Here is a 26190-nt window from a genome sequence, read left to right as displayed (position 1 = left end):
AGTGGCATTGGGAAAATTGGACAGCCACATGCAGAAGAATGAAACTGGACCATTTTCTTACACCATACACAAAAAATAGACTCAAAATGGATGAAAAACCTAAATGTGAGATAGGAATCCATCAAAATCCTTGAGGAAAACACAGGCAGCAACCTCTTTGACCTCAGCTGCACCAACTTCTTGCTAGACACGACCCTAAAGGCAAGGGAAACAAAAGCAAAAATAAACTATTAAGACTTCACCAAGTTAAAAAGTTTTTGCACAGCAAAGGAAACTCACTCAGCAAACCAAAAGACATCTGACAGATTGGGAGAAGATATTTGCAAATGACATATCAGATAAAGGGCTAGTATCCAAAATCTATAAAGAACTTACCAAACTCAACACCCAGAGAACAAATAATCCAGTCAAGAAATGGGCAGAAGTCATGAACAGATGTTTCTTCAAAGAAGATATACAAATGGCTAACAGACACATGAAAAAATGCTACACATCACTTAGCATCAGTGAAATACAAATCAAAAACCACAATGAGATACCACCTCACACCAGTCAGAATGGCTAAAATTAACAAATCAGGAAATAGATGTTGGGCAAGGATGCAGAGAAAGGGGAACCCTCTTACACTGTTGGTGGGAATGCAAACTCGTGCAGCCACTCTGGAAAACAGTATAGAGGTTTCTTAGAAAGTTAAAAATAGAACTACCATCCTACCATCCAGCAATTGCACTACTAGGTATTTATCCAAAGGATACAAACAGTGATTCAAAGGGGCACATGCACCCCAGTTTTTATAGCAGCAATGTCTATAATAGCCAAACTATTGAAAGAACCCAGATGTCCATCAACAGATGAATGGGTAAAGAAGAGGTGGTCTTTTTACACAATGAAATATTACTCAGCCATCAAAAAGAATGAAATCTTTGCATTTGTAACGATGTGGATGGAACTAGAGAGTATTATGCTAAGCTAAATAAGTCAGAGAAAGACAAATACCATAGGATTTCACTCATATGTGGAATTTAAGAAACAAAACAGAAAGGGGCACCTGGGCGGCCCAGTTGATTAAGCATCTGCCTTCAGCTCAGGTCATGATCTCAGGGTCCTGGGATTGAGCCCCGCTTCGGGCTCCCTGCTCAGCGGGGAGTCTGCTTCTCCCTCTCCCCCTGCCCCTGCCTTGTGTGCTCTCTCTCTCTCTCAAATAAATAAAATCTTTAATAATTAAAAGAAACAAAACAAAACAGATGAACATAGGGGAGGGGAAAAAATGAGATAAAAACAGAGACGGAGGCAAGCCATAAGAGACTGTAAGTATAGGAAACAAACTGAGGGTTGCTGGAGGGGAGGGATTTGGGGAGATGGGGTAACTGGGCGTTGGGCATTAAGGAGGGCACTTGATGTAATGACCACTGGCTGTTACATGCAACTGATGAATCACTAAATTCTACCTCCGAAACTAATAATACAGTATATGCTAGCTAAAGTGAATTTAAATAAAAATTTAAAAATACATATGTCAAAACTTCACAAAACAACTTTTATGTACGTACAGTTACTTGGGTGTAAATTAGAAAAATAAGTCCTATCAATTTCAGTCTAATGCTGACTGAAAGCCCTCTATAATTTCCTATTTCAGAATAGATGCTCACATCCTTACATTCAGTTACAAGGCCCTATACCATCCACTCCAACTTTACTTTTTGAATATCTTCTTTGATGCCCCTTCTGCTCTCCAAACTGACAGTCCCTCCAGTTTATAAAACATGTTAGGTATGTTCCTACCTCCGGATTATCCAGTGCGTATTTCCCTCTGCCTGGAAGTACTTTTCTTTCAGATACCCTATATTTTCTTCATGCTGCCTTCTTTGACCTACCCTGACCAGCCCTCCTTCAGTACTCCTGATTTTTCCTGTTCTATTTTCTGTAGTATTTGTCACCTTCTTTCCTGCAGTTAACTTATTTACTGTATTTATTGTTTATTTTGTTTTCATCACTAGAATTAAGCTTCAGCAGGTTAGGTTGTCTTCTATTTAGTTTACTTATCTTTATGCCTGACACAAAATAGGCATTCATGAATATTTGTTAAGTTAGGGGCCCCCGAGTAGCTCAGTCAGTTAAGCATCCAACCTTTGGTTTCGGCTCAGGTCATGATCTCGGGGTCATGGGATTGAGCTCCACACTCAGTGGAGAGTTTGCTTCTCTCTCTCTCTCTCTCTCTCTCTCATTAAAATAAATAAATCTTTTAAAGTATTTGTTTTATGTTTGTCATGCTGTTTTTCCTGCTGTTTTTGTAGTTTAATACTATTTTGTATTTTCATCTAGGATTTTTAACTTTCATACTTACTTTATTAAAATCTAAAGTTAACTGATACTGTCCCCTTTCCTTACATAATATAAGAACTTCAGGGCACTTTAACTTCTTTTACCCCTTTTACCTTCTCCTAACCCATGATATTATTGTTATGTTTAAAAAACTTTTTTTAATCTGGCAATTTGTTAGTATCGTTTTATGTAACAAATATTCACTTAGATCAAACCATACATGACTGTAGACTTTTTATTCCTTCTTACAATTCATATATGCCATATGGGTTCACTTAACCTTTTATCTGAAGGAATCCCTCTAGTATTCACTTAGGGAAGTCCATGGTAGCATATTTGAGGTTTTCATTTGTTCAGAAATGTCTTTATTTTGTTGTCCGTTTTATTTTATCTTACTTTATTTTTTTAAGTTTACTTATTTTTTTAGTAATCTCTACACCCAGTGTGGGGTTCAAACTCACGATCCTGAGATCAAAAATCACGTGCTCTCCTGAGTCAGCCAGCCAGGCACCCCTGCTGTCAGCTTTAAAAGATATTTTCCCTACCATAGAATTCTAGATATTTCTAGATATGAAATATATATCTAGGTGTATTTATTGTTCTTCATTCAGTGTATTAAGTCATTTGATGATGTCTGGTTTCCATTTTTGCTCTTAAAAAATCAGCTGTATCAAGCTAACTATTGCTTTTTTCTCTCTGGCTATTCTTCAAATATTTTCTTTATCTTTGATGTCCTGTAGTTTCAGTGATGTGTCTGTTTAAAGATTTACTTACTCTGATTGGAGCTTCCTTGAGCTTCTTGATATGATGGATCATTGCCTTTTATTGGTTCTAGAAATTGTCTTTTCATATATTTCTCCTTCTCACTGTTACTTTTCTTACTTTGTAGAACTTTGATTTGGTCTGTTATACCCTTTTACTCTATTCTGAGTGTCTCAAAATTTTTTTCATACTTCCTGTTTCTTTATCTCTCTAAACTGCATTCTGAATAGTTCCTTAGGGCCTAACTTTGATTTCACAAATGGTCTCTAATCTGTTGTTAATCTGATCTGTTGTTAAATTTGTCCAGTAATTTAGAGTTTAGTAATTGTGTTTTTTATTTCTAGAATTTTTATTTTGTTCTTTTTTTTTTTAAGTGTCTCCTGCCCTACAGATATTTTGTGGCATATCTTTTATTTCTTCAAGTGTATTATTTAAAATCTTCATCTGATAATTCCTGTGTCTGATACCGTAGCATTTGTGATGTGTGTCTCTATTAGATTTTTCTTTTCTTTTTCCTTTCCTTTCCTTTCCTTTCCTTTCCTTTCCTTTCCTGCTTGCTTTCGTTTTAATGAGGTATTCATTTTACTTAGAGAATTAATTACATGAGTTCTTTGAGGCTTGGGATCATGGTATACTCCTCCAGAGAGAATTTGTTTGTCCAAAACATTTTTTAAAGGCTCTGTGTTTGGGACCATTTCAGTCTAAATCCACAACTTTATTAATTTTATTTTGGACTCCTAAGAAATATGAATTTGAGCTGCACATTGGCAGAGCTTGCTTTTTGTTAGAACTTTGCAGAAACGTTTTTGTTCCTTCTCTGCTGGACACAAAGGCACCTTTTCTTGCAGTCTTCTCTCAGGGTGAGATGGGTAGATTATTTAGGCGTACACTTTTAGATTAATGCTGTAAGTGTCACCTATTGACTTCCTTGGGCCAATCCTGGAATTTACATCTTGCCTACTACTCCACAGGCTGACAAAACCAAAGCTCAGGGTTAGGTTTTTGACTGGTTATTCTTTATCATCTTTATCAGCTGTTAGGTTTTTTTTTTTTTGAAGATCTTTTCACCCTTTCATCGGGCATTTTCTGCATTAAGATTGGTTTATATTGTTTATTCTGCTACTGTATTCACATTTTTAGAAAACATATGGTTGTGCTTTTTTTTTTGTTGTTGTTGTTAGTACACACTCTTCATAATATTTTAAATGGCTCTGTAGGTTGGATAGTGACTCATGAGTTATTTTATCATTCTCCAATTTGGACAGTAAGCTTTTTTTTTCAGGGTTTTGCTATTATAAATACTACTGATAAACTGATTTCATTGGTAAAAATGTTAACAATTTTTATTGCCTTAATTTTTGTTGTGGTACATTTTCCAAATGTAAAATATCTATTCTTGGTCATTCAGATCTTGAGCCTTATTCATAAAGGTTTGTATGATATTTTCATTGTCTCTATAGGTTACTCTGCTAAAATGCTTCTGTTTCTGCTTGAGGAGTGACTATTAATGGAAACTATCAATGATTCTTTTGTCAAATTTTAACAAATATTCTTATTATAATCATATTTTTCTTGGAAGAAATTACTTAAAATTTATCCCTGTTGGTTGTTTGCCACTTGTTTTATTCATTGCCGTTTAGCGTTCTGTGATACTTACCTCAAAATTTTTCCTTATTTCTCTAAAACCTACTGCTAGTCTTCTGCCTCACAACTTCACAATCCCTCCATAGCCATCTGTATTCGGTTTTTTGTGTTTTAAAAATACCTCCTTGGGGCACCTGGGTGGCTAAATTGCTTAAGCATCTGCTTTCGGCTCAGGTCATGATCTCAGGGTCCTGGGATCAAGTCCCGCATTGGGCTCCCTGCTTGGCGGGGAGTCTGCTTCTGCCTCTCTTTCTCTCTCTCTCTCTCTCTCTCTCTCTCTGTCTCTGTGTCAAATGAATAAATAAAATCTTTAAAAAAATATTACCTCCTTGCTCCCCACCCATCTCAGTGGTTTACAGCAATTAACATTTCTTTCTTTCACACTACTGACATTTATGCAGCTGTGAATCTGTTGTTGCAACAGCCTTTCACATGTATTTTATGTGTATCCAGGGCTCAGGCTGAAAGTGTCACCCCATTTGAAAAGTGACATTCTTGTGGCAGAGAGTAAAAAATAGAGCTGGTATAAACCCATAGTGCCTCTTGAAGCTTCTGTATAGAGACGTGGTATATGTCTTATGTGTTTGTGTACTCTTATCATTAAGTGCAATGAGGATTGCATAAAAATGGGTGGCACTGGGGGTTCCTGGGTGGCTGAGTCGGTTGGGCATTCAGCTCTTGATTTCAACTTAGGTCATGATCTCAGCGTCCTGAGATCAAGCTCCTCCTCCGGTTCTACGCTGTGGGTGGAGCCTACTTAGGATTCTCTCTTCCTCTCTCTTTCTCTAAAAAAAAAAAAAAGAAAGAAAGAAAGTGTTGTACTGCAAGTCACAGTACTAGCCAGAGTATATTATGGAAGGAACAAGTAAATACTTGTCAATAGTAATACAACCTGCTATATCTCTTATGTTTAACTTTCTGGTGCAAATTTTCGTAATTACTTGTATCCATATTGAAGTTTCTTTGTGGAGTCTTCCTTTATGCCTTAAATATAGTTATTTCTGTTTTAAAAATGATTCGTTTTATCAGTGATCTTGAATGTACTTGAATGTAAGTTTATCAAGGACTGATTCTTGTCTGCTTTGTTCAGTACTTCCTCAGCACCAGAAAAAAGCCTGACTCAGTGTGCTTTCAGTAAATGTTGTTTCCCTTCTTACTTCATCGCTTATTCTGTCATTTATCTCATTTTTTGTATCTTCATTCGTTGTCAGTTCTCCTTGCTAGCTCTATCCCTGCAGTCTCTTAATGACTATAGATTTTCTTGATTTATTTTAATAAATCACAACTACATATTTAACAAATTGTTAACGCTTTTTAATGAAGAGAAAAAACTTTTGGAGCTTTTCACTCCTCTAGAGGTATAGCCTACATATTTCTTCCCATAAAATGCTCATCACACTCTCATTAAAAAAAGAAAAACAACCCTCCCCCTGACTCTTAAAATCTGACTTCTCACTATTGCTTTAAAATTTCTTTACTTTTTACATTTCTCATTGTCTTTGACATCTCTTGAGTCCCTACCCCCTTAAATGCTATCCCTCTAGATCCTGAAGAGTTATAATTCACTGTTTTGTTTTTTCTAAGGCTGTCCTCTTTTTCTTAGAATGTTCTTCCTCTACCATTTAAGTGTACTAATACTCCCAGGTTCTACTTTTAACTCTATTTTTTGTCTTCTGTTGTATGTATGTATTTGCTTTTTGGAGAGAGTGCGTGCATAAGCGGGAGTGGGGAGCAGGGAGGAGGAACAGAGGAAAAGGGTGAGAGAGAATCTTAAGCGGGCTCCACGTCCAGCGTGGAGCCTGGACCCTGCCCTGAGCCACCCAGGCACCCCATCTTCTCGCATGTTTACTGGAACTCTCATTCATATGTTTTTCACCTTTATTTCTACATAGGTGATTTACAAATTTGTGTCTTAACACTAGTTTTTCTGAGTTTGCCTTATTTCTACTTGTGTCTTAACCATCATGTCAACCTTGACATGTCCAAAACCAAATTGTTTCCTACCAGTATTGATTCCTTCTGTTGGAACTAACTCCTGTTTTTGTTGCTGGTGCATAGTCAGTCACCAGGCTTCTGAAAGGAAAGGGAACAATACCAGCATTTGTTTAGCATCTGGGATACACTAAGCACCATGCTTTTCAATTACATAATGTCTAGCTCAAGTTTTAACTCCTGAAAAACCTCCAGTGATCACAGTGGATCCTCTGTGATCCCTTCTTAGACCACATACCGTACATTTGTGTTTAAACCACTAAATCCTCAGTATAGGAGTCTCTTATAATTCATACTTTTAGTCTGTAAGTCTTTCAAAAACAAGGATTTTTCTTTCATATTTTTTTCATCAGCACAGTAGCCTCTAGGTACAGTACATTTTAATAAGTATTTGACAGTTTTCACAGAGAAACCGTGCTCTCATTAAGGGCATAAATCTCAACCTCAGTAACAAAACTAAATAAATGAAAATGAAATAACTAATAACACAAAACTAAATAACAGCTAAGCTAGACTCTTGAACCTTGCACTCAGTTGAGAGAGGTTAGCCTCTAGAAAGGGCAGAGGCTCTTTACTTATACATTAAGGATCACCTGTTGAACAAATCTTTACTCCATATCTTTATCAATAATATACCATCATAAAGCTTTTTTAAATTGCTTTGATAACCATATTTATAGAGGTAGAATTATTTACTTTAGCTTCTCTTCCCCATTAGGTGCACCAGGTATAATTTCTTCACCCTACGCAGGGGCTGCTGGATTTGCCCCAGCCATTGGATTTCATCAAGCTACAGGTGATTTTTTTAAAGTTGAATTTGGAACAGTTTTGTAATGATCTGTGTGTTCTAGGAACTTATCAAGATGAAAAATAGCCCCATATTTGAATTTTATTTACAATAAAAGCATTATGTATATCAGCGATAGAAGTGGCTCATTGTATGATAAACAGCTTCCTTGTCCTTACACATAATGCTCTGTGGTTCCATTCTCAACCTGCAAGTTCCAGTATATGTTCTGCATTTTTTATACTGTTGGCACAGATTACTATAGGTTGACTGTATTAAGTAACCTCATATTTGCCTTTTAGATTCCTGTATAAAATGTATGAACTGCTTCTGTCTTTGCTGATAAGCTTATCAATTGCATGTTGGACAGACCTATGTCTTACTTACATTTGTGTTCTTAATGCCTTTGATGGCATTCAGTACATACTATGCAGTCAGTAAATACTTGAATTATTTTTTTTAGAGATTTTATTCATTTATTTGAGAGAGGGAGAGATAGAGAAAGAGCATGAGCGGGGGGAGGGGCAGAGGGAGAGGGAGAAGCAGACTCTGTACTGAGCAGGGAGCACAATACGGGGCTCAATCCCAGGACCCCGAGACCACGACCTGAGCTGAAGGCAGACACCCAATAGACTGAGCCACCTAGGCACCCCAGTAAATACTTGAATTAATAAATATTTACTATGCAACGTATTTGTAAGTCCTTTCTTATGTCACTGACGGGTTCAGAGGATTGCTGTAGAGAGTATACATGCTGCTTATTTTAGGGGATACATATTTTTTAGCTAATAGAGTTAATAGATAGCAGTTGGTTAATATTTTCATAATGACTTTCTCACTCTTCTAAATAGTAAACACAGTGAATTTGATCATAACTTAAGGAAAAGAAAAAAATTACTTAATGGTTTTCTCTCTAGTGCCTAAAGAAAACACTGAGGTTGGTGATTTAGAAGAGTGATATAGTGTTAATCCTGGTGTACATATTACATTTCCAGTTTCCACCTGATTAATGAGTATAACTCTATTTTAAATTGCAACATAGCTGCTTTCTGTCACTAATCTTTATATTTCTATCCCTCCAATTTTGGGAATTTTAACTATTCTTTCTTTGATGGAGAAGATGAAGTTTGACTAAAAGGGGAAGAGTAGTAAGGTTGACACAAATAGTGGGACCTTCTGAAAGAGTGTGCTATTTTAAGCATAGTGTGTGTGTCAGTATTCCATATTATGGAACTTGAAATAATTCTGGAATATCTAAGGGAATAGAAACCTCTGAAAATTCTTACTATAGAAGAATATTGAACTCTATAAATCAGTTGTTGGTGGTTATAACATTTATACAGCACTTTGTAAGGTTACAAAATGCTTTTCTAATATAGACTGTTCTGTATTCTGCACGCCTGTTTTAGGTATACAATTCAGTAATCTTTAGGAAAATTTTCAGAGTTGTGCTGCCAATGCCACAGTCCACTTGTAGAACATGTAATACTTCCTAGTCATAAATATGACTTCTGCTGAAGGGCTTTTTTTTTAATATATCTGATTTTATGGTAGAAACCAAATGAAAAATTGCATCTACCTTACAGGCATGTGCTAGAATATCTCTCTTTCAAGAAACAGAATACTTAGAGTTGTTATACCCTCCAGAAACCTCATGGCTCTGAGATCAGTGAATTCCATTGCTCTTCCAAACACTGTCTTGCAAATAATAGAGTACTGCGTATGATGATGTCAAAGAATGAGGAACTTGACTCCTAGACTAACTCTGTAGGGCAGGAAACTGGCCTTTGATATCCTTATGGTAGCTTTGACACATTTTCTTCTTTATTTTTGCTTTCATCTTCATTTATTTACTTAAGATATATCCAGTGTTGTAATTCCCTAGATAACCAGTATATGAAATGCTTTTGATGTTTTAAAAAGGATTATCAGTCCCAGCTGTTCCTGGAGCTCTGGGCCCTCTCACAATCACCTCTTCTGCTGTCACTGGAAGGATGGCCGTTCCTGGGGCTGGTGGTATGCCAGGAAATTCTGTTCTGCTTGTCACCAATCTCAATCCTGATGTGAGTTGAAAAGTATTATATAATTTTAGTCTTTGAGGAGGAGGTATAATAGTTTCTGGTCTAGGGTTGTATTCAAATGAAAATGTTTACGTTTGTTTCAAGGATTTTTTTTTTTTAAGATTTTATTTATTTGACAGTGAGAGACACAGAGCGGGAACACAAGCAAGGGGAGTGGGAGAGGGAGAAGCAGGCTTCCCGCTGGGCGCGGAGCCCGACGTGGGGCTCGATCCCAGGACCCTGGGATCATGACCTGAGCCGAAGGCAGATGCTTAACGTCTGAGCCACCCAGGCGCCCCGTTTCAAGGGTTTTTATTAAAGTTCATCCCTAGTATATATAGGAGAATATAAAATCAGTGCTTTAAACAAAGTCAACTGCTATTTTTACATGTAAACTTATTTTAAATTTTTACTTAAATTAGACACTTATATTTTGTGTTATCCTTTCCAAACAGCTTATCACACCACATGGGCTTTTTATCCTATTTGGTAAGTTCTTCCTTGCTGGTTTTAATGTCTGTGATGTGGATTAGACATATTTCATCATTTAGTAATATTTATCGATTATCTCTATGTGCCAAGCAGTGTGTTTGACACTGAAGATAAGAGTAGGAAGTAAGACTTAGTAAGTAATTACTAATAAAGTTTTATTAAAAGGAAAATAGAGATTGTAATGGGAACATGAAGCTGGAAGACCTAACCTAGCTGAGGAAATCAAAGATGGTGTACCAAAAGAAACGATAGTTAAGCTGACTTGTGAAAAATGAGTAAGCATTAGCCAGGCAGAGAATGAAAGGGCTAATGTCCTTTCCCAGATACTAGCAGTGGATGAGAGAGCTCCTGGAACATGGAAGTGAAGGAAGTGCCCCCAGTGGAAAGTGTAGGGGAGAGACACGTTGAAGCTGGGCAGGTGAATATGGGCAAGGTCATGGAGAGCTTTGTAAACTAAATTAAGAAGCTTGATTTTTAACCTAAGAACAGTGGGAAACTATTGAATAGTTTTAAGCAGGGAAAAGGCCTAACGAAGTTCAGGTTTTAAAAAGTCTCCAGACCTCCTAATAGTGTTCTCTCTCAGTTAAAAAAAAATATTCAGTATGTACTCCTAAATTTATATGTGATTATTTATAAACTTTATCCATCTTTTACTATACTCAGATACAGTATAATATGTATAAATATAAGAGCAACAAATAAGTAATAGCGTTTTAAAGATTTTTATTGATGAAAATTTTCATAAAAAACATTAACATTTAGTGAGAAGTATGATTTAACATGCTTCATTATTTTCAAAAATCTTTTCCGTTTTGATTTGGTATTCCTGGATCTGATTCCATATTCACTTTATTTTAGTCCTTGATCTTAATAGTTGTCATAACTAAAAAAGATACCTCATAAAGATAAGTGATTTAAGTGGAAATGTTTCATTGTCATTGTACCTAATTAATTATGATACTAATTTTTCAGTCTAATCCACTTATTTTTGTGGTACTTTACCTAGAGAAGTTCCATTTTTTCCTCTTGTTAAATTGGTTGATGTTGAAAACAGTTGCATTAGAATATTTTTTGACAAATGGGGTTAATACTGGTACTCTTTATTTGGAAGTTTTAATAGCATGGAAAATTGTTTCAAAATTTTGAGTGGATAATAGGTTTTTTAAACAGTCTTTTTGAGATACAATTTATAGGCATACAGTTTACCTGCTTTAGGGATATATGTCCTTGATTTTTAGTAAATTTACATTGTTGTACAGTCATTACAACAGTCCAGTTTTAGAACATTTCCATCACCCCATGGAAATGCTTCGTGCTCGTTTGGAGTTACTTTGGAAGTTTTTATTCATGACACATCCATATAATTTTCAGTAACAAAATTAGGTATTAATGACAAATTTTCACATGTCTCTTTAATAGCTAAAGTACATTTCTTTCTAAAAGTAGCTAATTTCTTACTCTTTAAAAAAAAAAAAATTTCACCCCCAGCTTGAAGAACAAATTGTGTGTGTTATTTCTTAAAGAATATCTGGTTAAGCCACTCATCATTTCTGAGAAGGATAGCATGTTTGGAATACTTGTCTTTTTGTTTTAAATCTTAAAAGTACCATTCATCTCTAAGTTCACTTGCTCTTAGGTGCTTGCCCACAAGATAACCAGCACTCCTTTGTGTACCTTGAAGATTTTCAGTTGTTCTCCCATCACATTACAAAGTCTGGTCGTGGTGCTGCGTACTTAAGGGTCTTATTTTGTGATACCCCTAGCATATAAACTGCAATATATTTTGATATACCGAATTTTAAAAAAGATTAAATACTCTTATTGTAGAAACTTCGGCCTGTAATTTCATGTTATATATTAAAAATTAGTAAGATATAGTTGTTTATGTTGGCTTATATAAACAAATCAGTATAAATATGAGTTTGATTATTTTCCCCCTACACCTCAATGAATCATTTTGCCAGTCCTTTGGAATTTGGGAACCACTTTGGGGAAGACAGGAATAGAAAAATTGGTTGTATTGAGGTCAGTTAGGAGGCTATTATGATAGTGCAGGTGTGAAGTGATGATGGCAGCTTTGATGGTAATGAGGATGGTAAGAAATAGACAAATGTAAGAGTTAATTAGGCCATAAAAATCAATGGGTGCTGGTGATTGATTGGATGTAAAAGTTTAAGGAAAGAGATTAAAAGATGACTCCCAGGTGTCTGGAGCAAATATGTGGATGATGGTAATATTTAATAGCAGAGTTAGTGAACACTGGAGGCGGGGAGAGGGAAGGGGAGATGCATCTGTTTGGGACATACTAAATTTGAAGTGTTTATGGGACATCCAAGTGAAAAGGGTTGAGTAGATTAATAGATCTGAAACAGAAGAGATAGAAATTGGGATCATATGTATGAAGTTGCCCAGAGAATATATATAATATGAGAAAAGCCTTCTTTAAATGTATTAGTAAAATTAAACATTACACAGTCAGGCATTAAAATTTTTTAATAAGTTTTGTTTTGCCTTTCCAATAGGAGTATATGGTGATGTACATCGAGTGAAGATTATGTTTAATAAGAAAGAAAATGCCTTGGTTCAGATGGCAGATGCGAGTCAAGCTCAACTAGGTACTAATGATTAATAATAGTAACGATAATCTGCTCCTTTTGTATGTGAATTTTCCTATAAAATGAATTCATAGGTAGTAGGAATATAATTTTACTGAAGAGTACCTTCTTATGCAAATGTCTTCATTATTATTTGGACCTGCTTATAGTTTAAGATTTTAAAATATTTATTACTCTTTGAAGTCTGAAGTTCATTCATCTATTTGAACATATTGTTGATGTTTAGAACTTTGACTCTAGTGTTTTTCCATGAAGTATAAACTAATAAATGTGACTTGTTTTGTTTCATTTAATTTTTTTGTTTATTTGTTTTTCTTCCAAATTAAGTTTTCTACAACTATTTCATGGCTCGAAAGTTGGGCAAACTTCATAATGATGGTGCAAGAAAATGGCATACCATGGCCTTACTGTTCATTGTTACAGTGGCCGTTAAAAATATTACTACTTATATTTTTTATTTAAAAAAATGTGTTGCCAAGGGATACCTGGCTGGCTCTGTTGGTAGAACATGCAACTCTTGGTCTCAAGTTTGTGAGTTCAAGCTCAAGATTAAACTACCTTTATTCAGTAACCATTTCCTGAGCGCTTGTTATGTTCTGTGCACTATGGAACTTTCTAGCACTCTGCTAAGAAGATAGTTATTTTTTTGTTAAGTTGCCTCTCTTTCATTATAGTCAAGTAAAGTCATTTAATACATTTCTATGTGTAAGAGTTTTTTAATTTAAAATCATTTTAACCCTCAGAACTGACATAATTTTAAATGACTAAATAAAAGGAATTTGTGATAATTTAGACAAATTTTACAGTGACTTTATCTTAATACCCAAACTTTTCTTATTTTCTTCCTATGCTCCAGCAATGAACCACCTGAGTGGACAGAGACTTTATGGAAAAGTACTTCGTGCTACACTGTCTAAACATCAGGCAGTTCAGCTTCCTCGAGAGGGACAGGAAGACCAAGGTCTGACTAAGGATTTTAGCAATAGTCCTTTGCATCGCTTTAAAAAACCTGGCTCTAAAAATTTCCAGAATATCTTCCCACCATCAGCTACTCTGCATCTTTCCAACATTCCGTATGTACCTAATTATTATTCATTTAGATGATTAATTGTTGTTTTGGGAGGGTAGAAACTCTGAAACTATTCTAATGTAGCAGTTGTCCTAGTCACTGATTTCTTGTGAGATGGTTTATTGGCCATGGTGTCTTAAGGTTATATCTCTAGTCATACATTCCAAAAGTGAAAGGTAACAATTTGTTTCTAAATAGGGAATTAGCAACTAGTTAGCTCTCAGTTTTAAAGAGCATAAAAATAAGTTTGTGCAGGGGTGCCTGGGTGGCTCAGTGGTGGGCATCTGACTCTTGGCTCAGGTCATGATCTCAGGGTCCTGGGATTGAGCCCTGCATCGGGCTCCATGCTCAGTGGGGAGTCTGCTTGTCTCCCTGTCTTTGCCTGTCCCTCAGCTTATACTCTCTCTCTCTCTAAAATAAATTTTTTAAAAGAAAAGTTTGTGCAGAAATACTCCATTGGCACGTACTTGTTCATCTCTTTGTATAGAAGTAAAGGATTAACCAACCAATAGCAAAGTCAAATACTTTGTGTCTAAAAATATGGGGAAAATGAATTCTCTAGTGTATCTACAAGTTGCAAAGCCATATATATGTTAATTACTTAAAAGCTAAAAATTACTTTATTGTGACCACTCTGTGTTAAGCAGTGTTGTAGTAGACTTGTTCTTTACTCATCTTCTAACTCAGGGATTGACAAACCACAGCCCACGAGCCAAATCCATCTGTTTTTATATGGCCTGTGAGCTAAAATTGATTTTTACATTTTTAAATGGTCAGGGGGGGAAACGCAAAAGAGAAGTATTTGTGATTTGAGGAAACTATATAAAATTCAAATTTCACCTTCCAAAAATAGTTTCATGGAAGATAACCACACTCATTCATTTACATAGTGTCTGGCTGCTTTTGAGCTACAACAGCAAAGCTGAATAGTTGCAGCAGAGACTCTGTGACCATCAAAGCTTAAGATATTTACCATGTGGCCCTTTATGGAAAGCATCGTGCAATCCTTGTTCTAATTCTTGAAATCCTTGACCTTTGAAGATGGCATTTGTGCATAACTTAATCTAATACATGAGGGGAAATGAACTTTGGAAAGAGTGAGGTAAAAGCTGTGGGGTATGGTTGTATATGCCCCTGTGTGTGTGGAAATTTAAAGACTGAGGGAATGGAGAAGGGTAAAATTCTAGAACATTATTGAGAATGAGAATGGGGATGAATAGGAATAGAAAATAATCGCTCAAAATAATGGGGAATGCTCAGGTTGCCAGCTAGTCTCTGGTTAGGCTACCTGAAGGAACTTTGAATCTGAATTGGGCAATGGCTCAAAGCTCATGCCAACTAGGAAACTGGAGGAGTCACTGAAGGAAAAACTCGAGATTACATTGATCTAGAAGTATAGCAGCTCATCACTATGGAGTCAGGTAGAGGGACAACATCCTTAAGATACTGAGACAGGCTCCTGTCATTATTACTTTCTTAAATACATTATCTAGGGGCTGGTCTCAAGTTGCAACCTACAGAAGACATGTAGGCAGAAGAGGGAAAGGACATGAATATTTTTTGAACCATCTACCAAGTCCTGGGCACCGTGCTGGTAACTTACATGTGTTACCTCATTTAGTCTCCATATAATAACCTTTTTTTTATGTGGCAAAATATACATAACATAAATTTATCATTTTAACCATTTTTGAATGTGCTGTTCAGTGTACATTCACGTTAAGTGCATTCTGTTTTACAGCCATCACATCTGACCATCTGCAGATTCTTGTCATTATCCCAGACTGAAGCTCTGTACGCATTAAACAGTGATTCCCCATTTCCCTCTACACCCCAGTCCCTGCTAACCACTATTCTGTCTCTGTCAATTCATGCATAGTAAGCTTTGAAGTAAAGTCATTAGTTTCATTTATCAGTGAAACTGAGAGTCTCAGGTTAAGTACCTTACTCAAAGTCATATACCAATGAATGAGAAATAGAATGTGAGTGCAGATCTGTTTCCCTGCAGAACTAGTCATTGTTCTCCTACACCAGTAGTAGAGATGAAATACAGTCTTCCTAAGACATTATGGCAATTAAATCATCTCATAAGAAATTAATGAAATAGGACAACTGCTATGTTAGAATGATTTAGTCAGTTGACCTTCATGTGATAGGCCACTGTGTTAGTTCTCTGCTGCTACATAACAGATCACCCCAAAACTTAACAGCTTAGCAAAATAGTAAATGTTTTTTATCTCATACTGTTATGGTGAGTCAGGAATCCAGAAATGGCTTAGCTGGGGGGTTTTGACTAAGAGTCTCATAAGTTTGAAGGCTTGACAGGCTAGAGGATCCACTTCCCAAGTAGTTACCTTATTTACATGCCTTGTTGCTGACAGGCAGCCTCAGCTCCTTGCCACATGGTCTTCTCCATGTGGCTGCTTGAGCGTCCCCATGAAATAGTAGCTGGTTTCTTCCAAAGCTAATGATTCAAGGAGGGCAGGGTGGGAATTGCAATGTCTCTCAGCCTTAGAAGTCAGACATGTCATACAGTACCCTAAAGGTTACAGAGGATATCTCTTCATTATGGGAGAGCAGTATCTAAAGGCCTGAATACTGGGAGGCAGTAATAATAGGGGACCATCTTAGAGCCTGGCTGCCACATGGATGTATTCAGAATTACCCTAAAAGCCATGAAAATGTAGAACTCTGGTGGTCGATAGCCAACAAGTCAGAACTGGGAAGTAACTTTGGTAATATTAGAAGTAGCTTTGGAAATACTAGAGTTAATTACTGAAGTCAGTGATATGGGTAATTATCCCTTTCAAAGAAATGTAGATAGATTTTCTTGTTTTTTATATACCTGCTCATATCTTATGCAAAAGATTTGAGACCAAATTACATTGTTTGAGGACATGTGTGTGTCAGCCTTGAACATCTTTCAGGGCACTTCCAAATCGTGTTTTCATTGTATGGCTTTATTGTCTTTGAAATGTGAGATACTTTGCAGATTTGACAGTTGCAACAGTTAATCTTTGGTTCATGTGAGAATGGGGCTAAGATAGTTGACACTCTCTGTGATGTTTTCACAGCCCTTCTGTTACAGTGGATGATCTGAAGAACCTTTTCACAGAAGCGGGATGTTCAGTGAAGGCTTTTAAATTCTTTCAGTAAGTCCATGCTTTCAAGAAATACATTAACATTATTTAATGTGGTATGCAAATTTTTCAAGTAGTTTAATGAAGTCTTGGTTGGGGAGAACTGTAGGCAAAATTAATTCTGTATACTTTTTATTTCTTACTTTATTTTCAGGAAAGATCGCAAAATGGCACTCATTCAGTTGGGATCCGTGGAAGAAGCAATCCAGGCCCTCATTGAGCTTCATAACCATGACCTTGGAGAAAATCACCACCTCAGAGTTTCTTTCTCAAAATCTACAATCTGATTTTTCTGTGAATTTTTCTCCTAAGACTGGACCATAATTTCAGTAAAACCTTCAGACATAGACTGAAGCAGCTCAAGACCAATTCTGCCTCTTTCTCAAAAGTAACTCTGGTTTGATATTCAAGTATATTCAGAAAATCAAGGGATGTTCTTTTTTTCCATTTTTTCCCCCTTGCCAGTATGTGATCAAAGGTTTGCTTTTCCTCTGTAACATCATTTCTATGAAAATAACCTTCAGGAAAAAAAAATGAGGAAAAGAATTTTTTTCAATAATTTAATTCCCTATATTAAATTGTATTTCAAGAGGACAGACTTTCTTTTAGTTTGGGTCCAGATCAGCCTTATACAAGATTTCTAAAATCCTCCTTTGTACTTCAGAAAAATTTAAACATATAGACTTTTAAAATTACCTACAACCAAGTTTTTAACTTTATGATTCAGAAGTTCAACCCCTGTAGAAAATTATGTTCACTTATAAATTATATTAATTATTTGGCATATATCGATAGGTATACATAAACAAATTGGGTTGTATTGGAAGAAAATTTATAAACGTGTATGTTTTCCTTCAGTGGTTTCTTTTTTTCACTGTAAGACACTCCTTTGAATAATACATATCTTTAATTTTTTAAGACTCTTTGGAGAAATGATGTGTCTCAATCGTCCCCAAGGAAATTAAATAGAATCCAAGATCTAGTAAGGTGTCAAAATAATTATTCGTTTTATTAGGAAAAATCATGGTTTAAATTTCAAAATGACATGATCTCGGAAAATTTAAAAAGAAAAATAATCCTACTTATAAACTACTTTTTTATAATTGTTTTCAGAAAAAAAGTTTACAGTCTTAAGGAAAATATTCAGGTCTATCATATGGTTTGACAGATTTTTTAAAAGTTATTTTTGGTAAGGTCTTCTTTTAGAAAAAAATTAATCTCAAGGGTTTTTTGTACCACTATACTCTCTAATACTTATTCAGAATTACTGTGTATTTACTTAATTTCTTATTATGTGCCTTATTATGTGCTTATGATACAATAGGTTAGAATTTTATCTAAGTATCTTGAAAGCTATATCGTGGGCTTGGTGAGCATTTTGTTTTTTCTTTCCCTGTTTTGGTAAGGATTTTAAAGTTTTTTCATTGCAATTTTAAGTGGTTTTCAATAAGTAATAGTTTTTATTCAAATTTTTGGTGCTTTGGTGCAGAGATGGGGTGGGGAAGGGTGAATGGTTTGGGGAATGACTCAGTGCACACCTGTAGGCCTCTTCACATGGTGACCAATGGTGGTCGTGCAGTCATTTGACAGAGCATACCGGTTTGGGACTATAAAATGCAATCTCAGTTTCTGGATCTTGTCTAACCTTTATCACTCATTAGAATTTGTCTCAGGATTACTTGATTTTTCTCAGTACTCAAGTGAGATGCTTTTCTTTGTTAATACAACTTCATTACCGAGTGCCCACATACATGGAGTATGACAAGGTGGGGTCCTTTTTCATACTCTGTCCCTCTCTACGGTTAAGTATAAGAATACGTTTTAATGTTGCTTCAGTGATTCTGTAATGTAAAATTATTTCTTTTTAATGAGAAACTTTGCATTTGTTAATTATTTTTTTCAGTGCTTGATTGGGTTTTTTAAAAGCAGAATTTGTCAAAGGGGTCATTTTTGTCCATCCCTTTTACAGCTTTTCAGATCCTTAGAGTGTAGCTCATCTCACCTTTAAAAAGAATATCTCAGTTTCTTTGCTATATTCTAGCCATTAGTTTGAATGTTGGAAGATTTTTACAAAAAAATGGAGACTACAGAAGATACTATAGGTTATTAAAAAGCAGAATTCACTCAACACTGAGCAACAGGTAGTTGGTAGATAGAATAGGAAGGAGGACACTAAATTGAAACCTTTCAAATGAATCCATTTCAGCATTGACTGAATAGATAGGTATAATCATTTATATAGTTTTTGTTTTTTCACTTAATGTGTTTTTAATAAAACACTTAAGTAAGGGGGGAGGGGGAAAAAACAAAACTTTTCTTTTTGAGAAATCTCCCAAAATTTGCTTCTTTTTTCCTAGCATACAGGCACTATTATAATTGTCAGTGACACATTAAATTGGATTGTTTGTTTTGAGTTAGGAATTACTGTGTGATTTAATTCATGATTCTCCTAACATTCAGTGTCAATGTAGCAGAAGGGAGATCATAATAGCATTGAATGTAATTTTGAAGTAGGGAATGGCCTTTAAATCTGAGCGAGAACATTTGAATCCTTTTCAGGGAGTGTGTGTGTGTGTGTGTGTGTGTGTGTGTGTGTGTGTAGGTAAATATTTATACATACATGCACTCTTCTAATGTTGTACATACATATGCACAGTACATACATTTTAATTTATTGACAAAATCAAATTAAGATTTGGAAAAGTGAGATATTCTTATCTAAAAGAGTATGCTTGAAATCATCAATTTGTGTGTGAAATTAGCTGTAGTGCGTGGATATTGTCCATATTGGGTTATTTGCTCTTCGAATTATAGAGGTCTATGGTATTTGTTTTGGCATAGTTTCTGTAGAAACATTTAAAAATATCAGGGTAGTGGAAAAACTACATCTTTGTACTTTTGTTTTGGCATGCGTTTATTCAGTATCTTCTGAGCAATGTTTATTTCCGCTGTTGAGTTGTCATAGTATCCTATTTTTAAGTTTATTTACTTTATTTTAAGGAGTATTGTCTTACCACTTTTGGAAGTGTCTTGACTTTTACACAAAGTATATATATTCAGGTCTTCAAAAAATAGCAGCACACGTTCAGCAGTAGCAATTTATGCCAAAAAGTTTTACTGTGAGATTTAAGTAACTTGCATAGCAGTAAAATGTGTTTTGTGTGAGATACAAATAGAAAAAATGACCCAGTCTCTTAGTATCTTAATCGACAACTTACTGGAGAGTATCAGAATTCCCAGTAGCTCCTGTAGAATGCCATAAATGCTTTAAGACTCGGTAATTGGTTATTTATAGTAATGTTTCTGATTCTGTTGTTAAAAAGTTGTGGATCTCACAATATTTAGAGACAGAATTTCTGCCTGCTTCATTCCTTATGGAAGCAATGCCTTCTTTGGCTCCACCTGGGATGGTGATCATTGGTTCTTCTTCAGAAGATAAAAAGTTAACTGTCATAAATGTCTCTGTTCATTTTCATACAAACTTTTCAAAGCTTCCATGTCATTAGGCAGTGAAATTTATGTAGTGAATATATTATTATGTAATTTCTGTTCCCACTAAATATTTTTGGACAAAAGATGACAAACTCAAAAGTATGTGTTTTCCCCCCAGTGACTCACTTAAAAACCCTAAGTTTGCCAAACCATCAGTCTAGCTCTTCGAAAACCAATGTGTAGTGCTATTTTTAAAACCAAAAAGACAGCATGACTATGCGTAAAAGCATTTTTCTTAGCCTTTCCTTTGTCTTGATCACTTGTTAACGAGAATAAAACTGCCAGACTTAAAATATTCTACTATTGTGCTAAAAGAAATACAGTTTAGATTGCACAAAAGTTTTCCTTTAAAGAAAATAGAACTCAGCTGTCCTTCAAAAGAGCTATGTTATCTATAAGACTATTTGCAGTCTTTTTTCACAGCAGATTCTAACAGTTATGAATGGTTTAAAAAGTAGAAAATTACTAAAAAGTTTGGGGGGCTTTATAGAGGGAGGAAAACAAAACAGGACCAAAGTTTATGTGCCTTCTTCAGTAGTCTTAATTGACCTTTTCTTCCTATTTGAGACTAAGGTAGTATCAGTATTCTGGTTTTCAGGATATATGTACTATATATAGTTTTAAGAGAATGTTATCCCACGAACTATTCATACAAGCAAAGAATTGTAACTGTATAAATGAAGTCTCAGTTACACTTTTGCCTTTATCACATAATACTCATTCTGTAGCATTGTGCAGGTCCAAAAATGAGCTGCTCTACATCTTTGTGGTAGTCATTTTCGTTTTTGTAACCTGAGGCATATGTTCCAGAGAACAGGGATATTTGTCTGGTCCAGTGACCTTGGTGATAATAGTCATGATTGAAAGCTGCTTATAGCCAGCAAGCTTAAGTCAGCACTGTAAACATTTTGTTGTTGTGTTATCTTCAGTTTTTGAATCTATGTAGTAGCTGTATTAACAAATATTTAAATAGATATTTTTGATGTCACTTAAAAAAAAAATGTTCTGGCCTTCCCCCCCCCCCTTACCATTGTTACCCAAATCTTTTAAAAATTCATCCCACATCCAGAAAGTAGTAATTATAGATTGCTGACCAAGCAAAATTTTGCATCAAAATGTCACCTCATTGCTCTGACCAAAGACTTAGCTATTCTGGTTTTAACTCCTCTCATTAAGCATTTTTTCCCAAGCTCCTTTCTGAAAGAAGACCCAGTGCAAAGCGGCCTTTACTTTCTATTTCCTGTTGGTGAATAGACTACTTAGAGAAAATGGGAGTATAAATGTGAACAGAATGGATTAGGATGACAAGGGTTTGATGGGCATTTTCAGTACTGTATCTAAGAAAAACAAAAATAGCACAGCTAGGAGCCTCTGACATTGTCTTGTGTTTTTATGTGGTCTGTTCATAAAATTCCCTTTTTCAGTTTATAAGAATGTTCATCTAAAAGAAGAAAATGCTGTAAATATTTGTAACAACATTTTTTTTAACCAGGCCAAAAAAGAAAAAAAAAAAGGTTTTTGGGAACAAGTTAACATATAAAGTGGTTTTATATAAAACATCAATTGTCTTGTATATTTTGATAAGCAGCAGTACCAGCTTTCATTTGTAACGCAGTTTGTGGTGTTGGAAGAAAAGGATTCTGTGATTGTTTAAGTGAATTATGTTATAAATGCAAAGAGAAGATAAAATATTAAAAAACATATTTTCTAAATGCGTAGTGCATGGTTAATTCAAGCTTCTGTACTCTACAGTATATTCCATTTTCTTTCAGTTTGTATATTTGCTGACTATTACTTGATAATCTCTAATCTTTTTTCCTAACAAGTATAGCATTGTAGCATGCCTTTTAATAAATGTCATGACATCTGTACTCTCTTAAAATTTTTCTGTGTTCTTGTGTCTGTACTTTGGGTTTCTTCTTGTCTTACCTGTAATTCTAATGATGTCATACTTTCTTTTCTTTTTCATAGCCATCCATCTAAACTTTTCATAGTTAGAGGGAATAGCAAGCACATATTCGTACTTTAAAAACTGTTAAAGCCCTAAGTCTCCTAACCCCCTCTTTTAATTAAGGAATGATTTTATTTTGAGAAGCAAAGTGCTTTTCTAATCGTTCTACAGTGCAACTTCTATGGCCTTCTCCCTTTAGTACAAGTACACATTGACACACGGTGTGAGTTCTCTCTCTCCCTTTCTGTGTATCTGTCTCTCCCCACCCCACCTACGCACACTCTTCATATAAATGCAATTGCCAGACAAGAGTCGGAACACTTTTTCCAGTTCAGTTTTTGGCTTACCAATGTATATGTAAATTTGAAAAATGAGGTGTGATCTCAGACCACGTTAGTGTTCTTTTTAATTAAAAGGTAACAGAGTTACCAGCTGCCAGATACTGCTTTTCCTTAGACAAAAGTTCTGTTTTTAAGTTCTTCAAGGAGTTATTGGATTGTCGGTGTTTATTTTAATCTTTTGCTTGGGATCTTTTGGAAGTAGGAATTTATTTTGAATGGAATAGAAAATTAGGTAACCACTATTGATCTTTGCTGGCTAACATGTAAAATCTATTGTGTCCATAAATGGAATTACTTTTTTTTTTCAGTGTAAGGTGCATTTTTATCAGGAAAAGATGAAGTAACTATGGCCAAATGAGGTTTTTTCCTTAAACTTCCTTCCTGAAGTGCTTATTTACATAGCAGAGGGCTTTTAACCATCACTGAGTCATTCAGGTTTGAAATAAATGGATCTAAAAAACCTAGTTCAGTCTCCACTTTTTAAAGATCAGCAGTGTAGAGAAGGAAGTGACTGGCCCAAGGCTACATGATAGTTAATCGCAGAGCCTGGACTAGAACCCAGGACTCCTTGGTATTACCCAGTACCCAGCGTTGCCCTTAGGGGTTCTGTCCTGCCAACTGTTATGAAGATTGTGATCTTGGTCTGTAAACAGAATTGAGGTACTTATATACTCTTCTGAACACTACCAAAACCAATATGAAGACATTGGATAGTGCCAGGGGTGTTTTTGCTAAAGGGTAAAAAATGCATAACTACTTCGGAAAAATTTAAGCTAAAAATATAATTTCAAGTTGCAAATTTGAGAACTCTTCAAAAATGTAGTTGGTATTCATATTCGTTTGCTAGGGCTCATGTAACAAAGTTCCACAGATAGGTGGCTTGAATAACAGAAATTTATTTTCTCACAGTTCAAGAGACTAAAAGTCCAAGATCAAGGTGTCCTGAGACCACTTTCCTTGGCTTATAGATGGCCCTCCTCTCCCTATGCCTCAACACAGTCTTTCCTCTCTGTTTCTTTGTCCTAATCTCTCTTTTTATAGGGACACCAGTCGTAATTGCATTAGGACCACCCATCTGACCTCATATTACCTTAATTACCTCGTTAAAGACCCTGTCTCCAAATATAATCACATTCTGAGATACTGGGGTTTAGGATTTCAACACAAGGATTTGAGGGGGACACAATTCAGCCCCTAGCACTATTTAGTAAAGATGATTCTTTCAGCTCACCAAGTACTGATTATACCAGCAGTGGGGTTAGGTGCTGAGAAAGATAAAGAGTTAAGGACATGATTGCCTTACTTTTTAGATATAAGAGTATAGATGTAGTGTAGAATGTCAGCCTACATCCATAAACTAAATCACTTTGAACTCTTGCCTTCAAAAGGAAGCCCCCAAAATGAAGCATGAGCCCTCTCTAGGCAATTCTAGTCAGAATACATACGGCCAAAGCTATCCTGTAGCTGATTCCGAATACGTAGGAGCACGTACACTGCAGTAATTATCTACTCTTCACTCTTAGAAATGAGCCGTTTCAGAGCAGTGACCATTTCTAAGACATACCACTACTTAAAGGACATTGAAGAAATAAGAGGACACTGTCAAACAAGCTGTGTCCAATTTTTACTGACCAACATTTGTTGATTGAGCCGGGACTTAAATAATTGAACTTGGAAATAGTTCAAAGCGTTAAACTCCACTCTTTACAATTTGAGTGATTGTTCCTGCATCATCAATTTTTTTCTGTTGTCCTATTTCAACTTCTGGAAATTTGTCACTGTATGTTTCTATCAAAACAATTTATGCTGAATGGTAAAATTCTAACAACAATTTTGTTGGAATCCTGCATTTGTAAGCCATTGGGTTTAGATGTAGAACTTCCAGCTGTGCTAGCATAAAGTATAGTTGACCAGGAAAAGTTAATAATTCTGATGTTCCATGCAGACCCTGTTAAGAGATTGTCTTTAACCAAATGAAAGCTGGTGTTAGTTATATTAATTAAAGTAAACTTTAGGACAACAGGCACTATTAGAGATAGAGTTCATAATGATAATTTATTTAATGGAATACTTTATAGTTATGCAAAGAATATAATAAAGCTACATGAATCTCAGACGTGATGTTTTGCACACAAAAGAATATAATGTATAATTCTATTTACATCATGTTCAAAAACAGGATAGTGGTTACCTTTGGAAAGGAGGTAATTGAGGGTGTGAGAGGTTCTGGTGTGTGGTTAAGGTTTTGTTTCTTAACCTTCGTACCAGTTATCCAGGAGAGTTTACTTTCTGATTATTCATTGAACGTGTACACAGGATTTGTACATTTATCTGTATGTTATACTTTAATTAAAAGGATTTTGAAAAATGATCGTAATTGAGCAAGAAGGTATAAACTGTTCTCCTTGCTTCTTAAGTCAGCTGATTATTCTACCCAGTAAGTAAGACCTTGTTATAAAGTACTCAAGATACCATGAACTGGGTTTCTGACATAGGTATGGCATTTCTCTGAGCATGGCATACCTATAGGAAAAATCTTACGCAGAACAAAACCACTACAAACTATTTTCAAGTAAATTTTACTTTTTTGAACAGTTTTACACCCAACTCATTCAGAGAAGATTTCATTAGTAGTTGTGTTTTTGCAACTATAAGCTTGATTGTGTGGGCTATTTGATACCTAATCCCTTAATATATTTCCATCAGGAAAAGCCAGAAAGACCCCTAGCTAACTAGCATCCTGAGAGGAGAGACTATACAGAAGGCTTAGCAGAACTTCTTGTCATTAAGATGCTTAAATATATACTAATTAGTGGCATGAACTCCACGTACCTAAGACCCACTGCAACTAGTGGCCAATCTTGCTGCATCTGTTCTTCATCCCATTCCTTGGATGATTTTGAAACAAATCCCAGTCCTCCTATGATTTCGTCTGTAAACATTTCAGTATGTTAAGTCCGTATGTTGTAGTTGCTGACAAAGTCTTTCCGTAGATAGCTGTCCTTTCCATCGTTTTGTTGTTCCCTTACAACTTATTTGTTGAAGGAACTGAGCTATTTTCTCTAAAAATTCAAAGTGTGGATTTTGCTGAGTATGTATGTCCCCGCGATGTTATTTCCTTAATATGTCTCCCCACCTCCAGTTGTCTGTAAATCAGAAGCCGCTACTTTCCTTACCTCCTTCCTGACACCTTCCCTTTTTTGGGGGGAAGCGAGGAGCTAAGAATACTTCATAGATGGCACTGGACACTTAATGTGTCCTAATGGTAGTAACCATCGATCACTATTATGTAAATCCATTCATTTTTAAGGATAACAAGATCCCAAAGTTCTATCATGCCTTTTGCACGTATTATTTTTATTGCTTTTATATAATAAGAGAAACATCCCTTATCAACTATTTGGTTACTCTGAGGTACAGTTTCTATAGGAAAGACAAGATAAACACTTGATTCTTTCTGTTTATTTGCCTGTTTTTGAAATGATTATTTTCTGCCTTCCAAAACTTTGTTTACCTTGGGTTT

General features: G+C 35.5%; 1 protein-coding gene across 11 annotated transcripts in view; it reads left to right on the top strand.

Moving 5' to 3' along the window:
- Positions 1-22083, top strand: part of PTBP3 (polypyrimidine tract binding protein 3) — a 112656-nt gene extending 90573 nt beyond the window's left edge. For all 11 annotated transcript variants that reach the window (XM_040631729.1, XM_040631723.1, XM_040631728.1 and 8 more), the window contains 7 exons: positions 7439-7516; positions 9431-9570; positions 10023-10056; positions 12582-12674; positions 13531-13747; positions 16818-16895; positions 17038-22083. In XM_040631729.1, coding sequence (XP_040487663.1) covers positions 7439-7516; positions 9431-9570; positions 10023-10056; positions 12582-12674; positions 13531-13747; positions 16818-16895; positions 17038-17170 — 773 coding nt within the window. In that variant the 3' untranslated portion in view covers positions 17171-22083. The remainder of the gene's footprint in view (positions 1-7438; positions 7517-9430; positions 9571-10022; positions 10057-12581; positions 12675-13530; positions 13748-16817; positions 16896-17037) is intronic.
- The last annotated feature ends 4107 nt before the right edge of the window (positions 22084-26190 follow it).

This window comes from Ursus maritimus, unplaced genomic scaffold, assembly GCF_017311325.1.
Source record: "Ursus maritimus isolate PB19 unplaced genomic scaffold, ASM1731132v1 scaffold_17, whole genome shotgun sequence".
Taxonomy (NCBI): Eukaryota; Metazoa; Chordata; class Mammalia; order Carnivora; family Ursidae; genus Ursus; species Ursus maritimus.
This window is presented reverse-complemented; position numbering and strand designations above follow the sequence as displayed.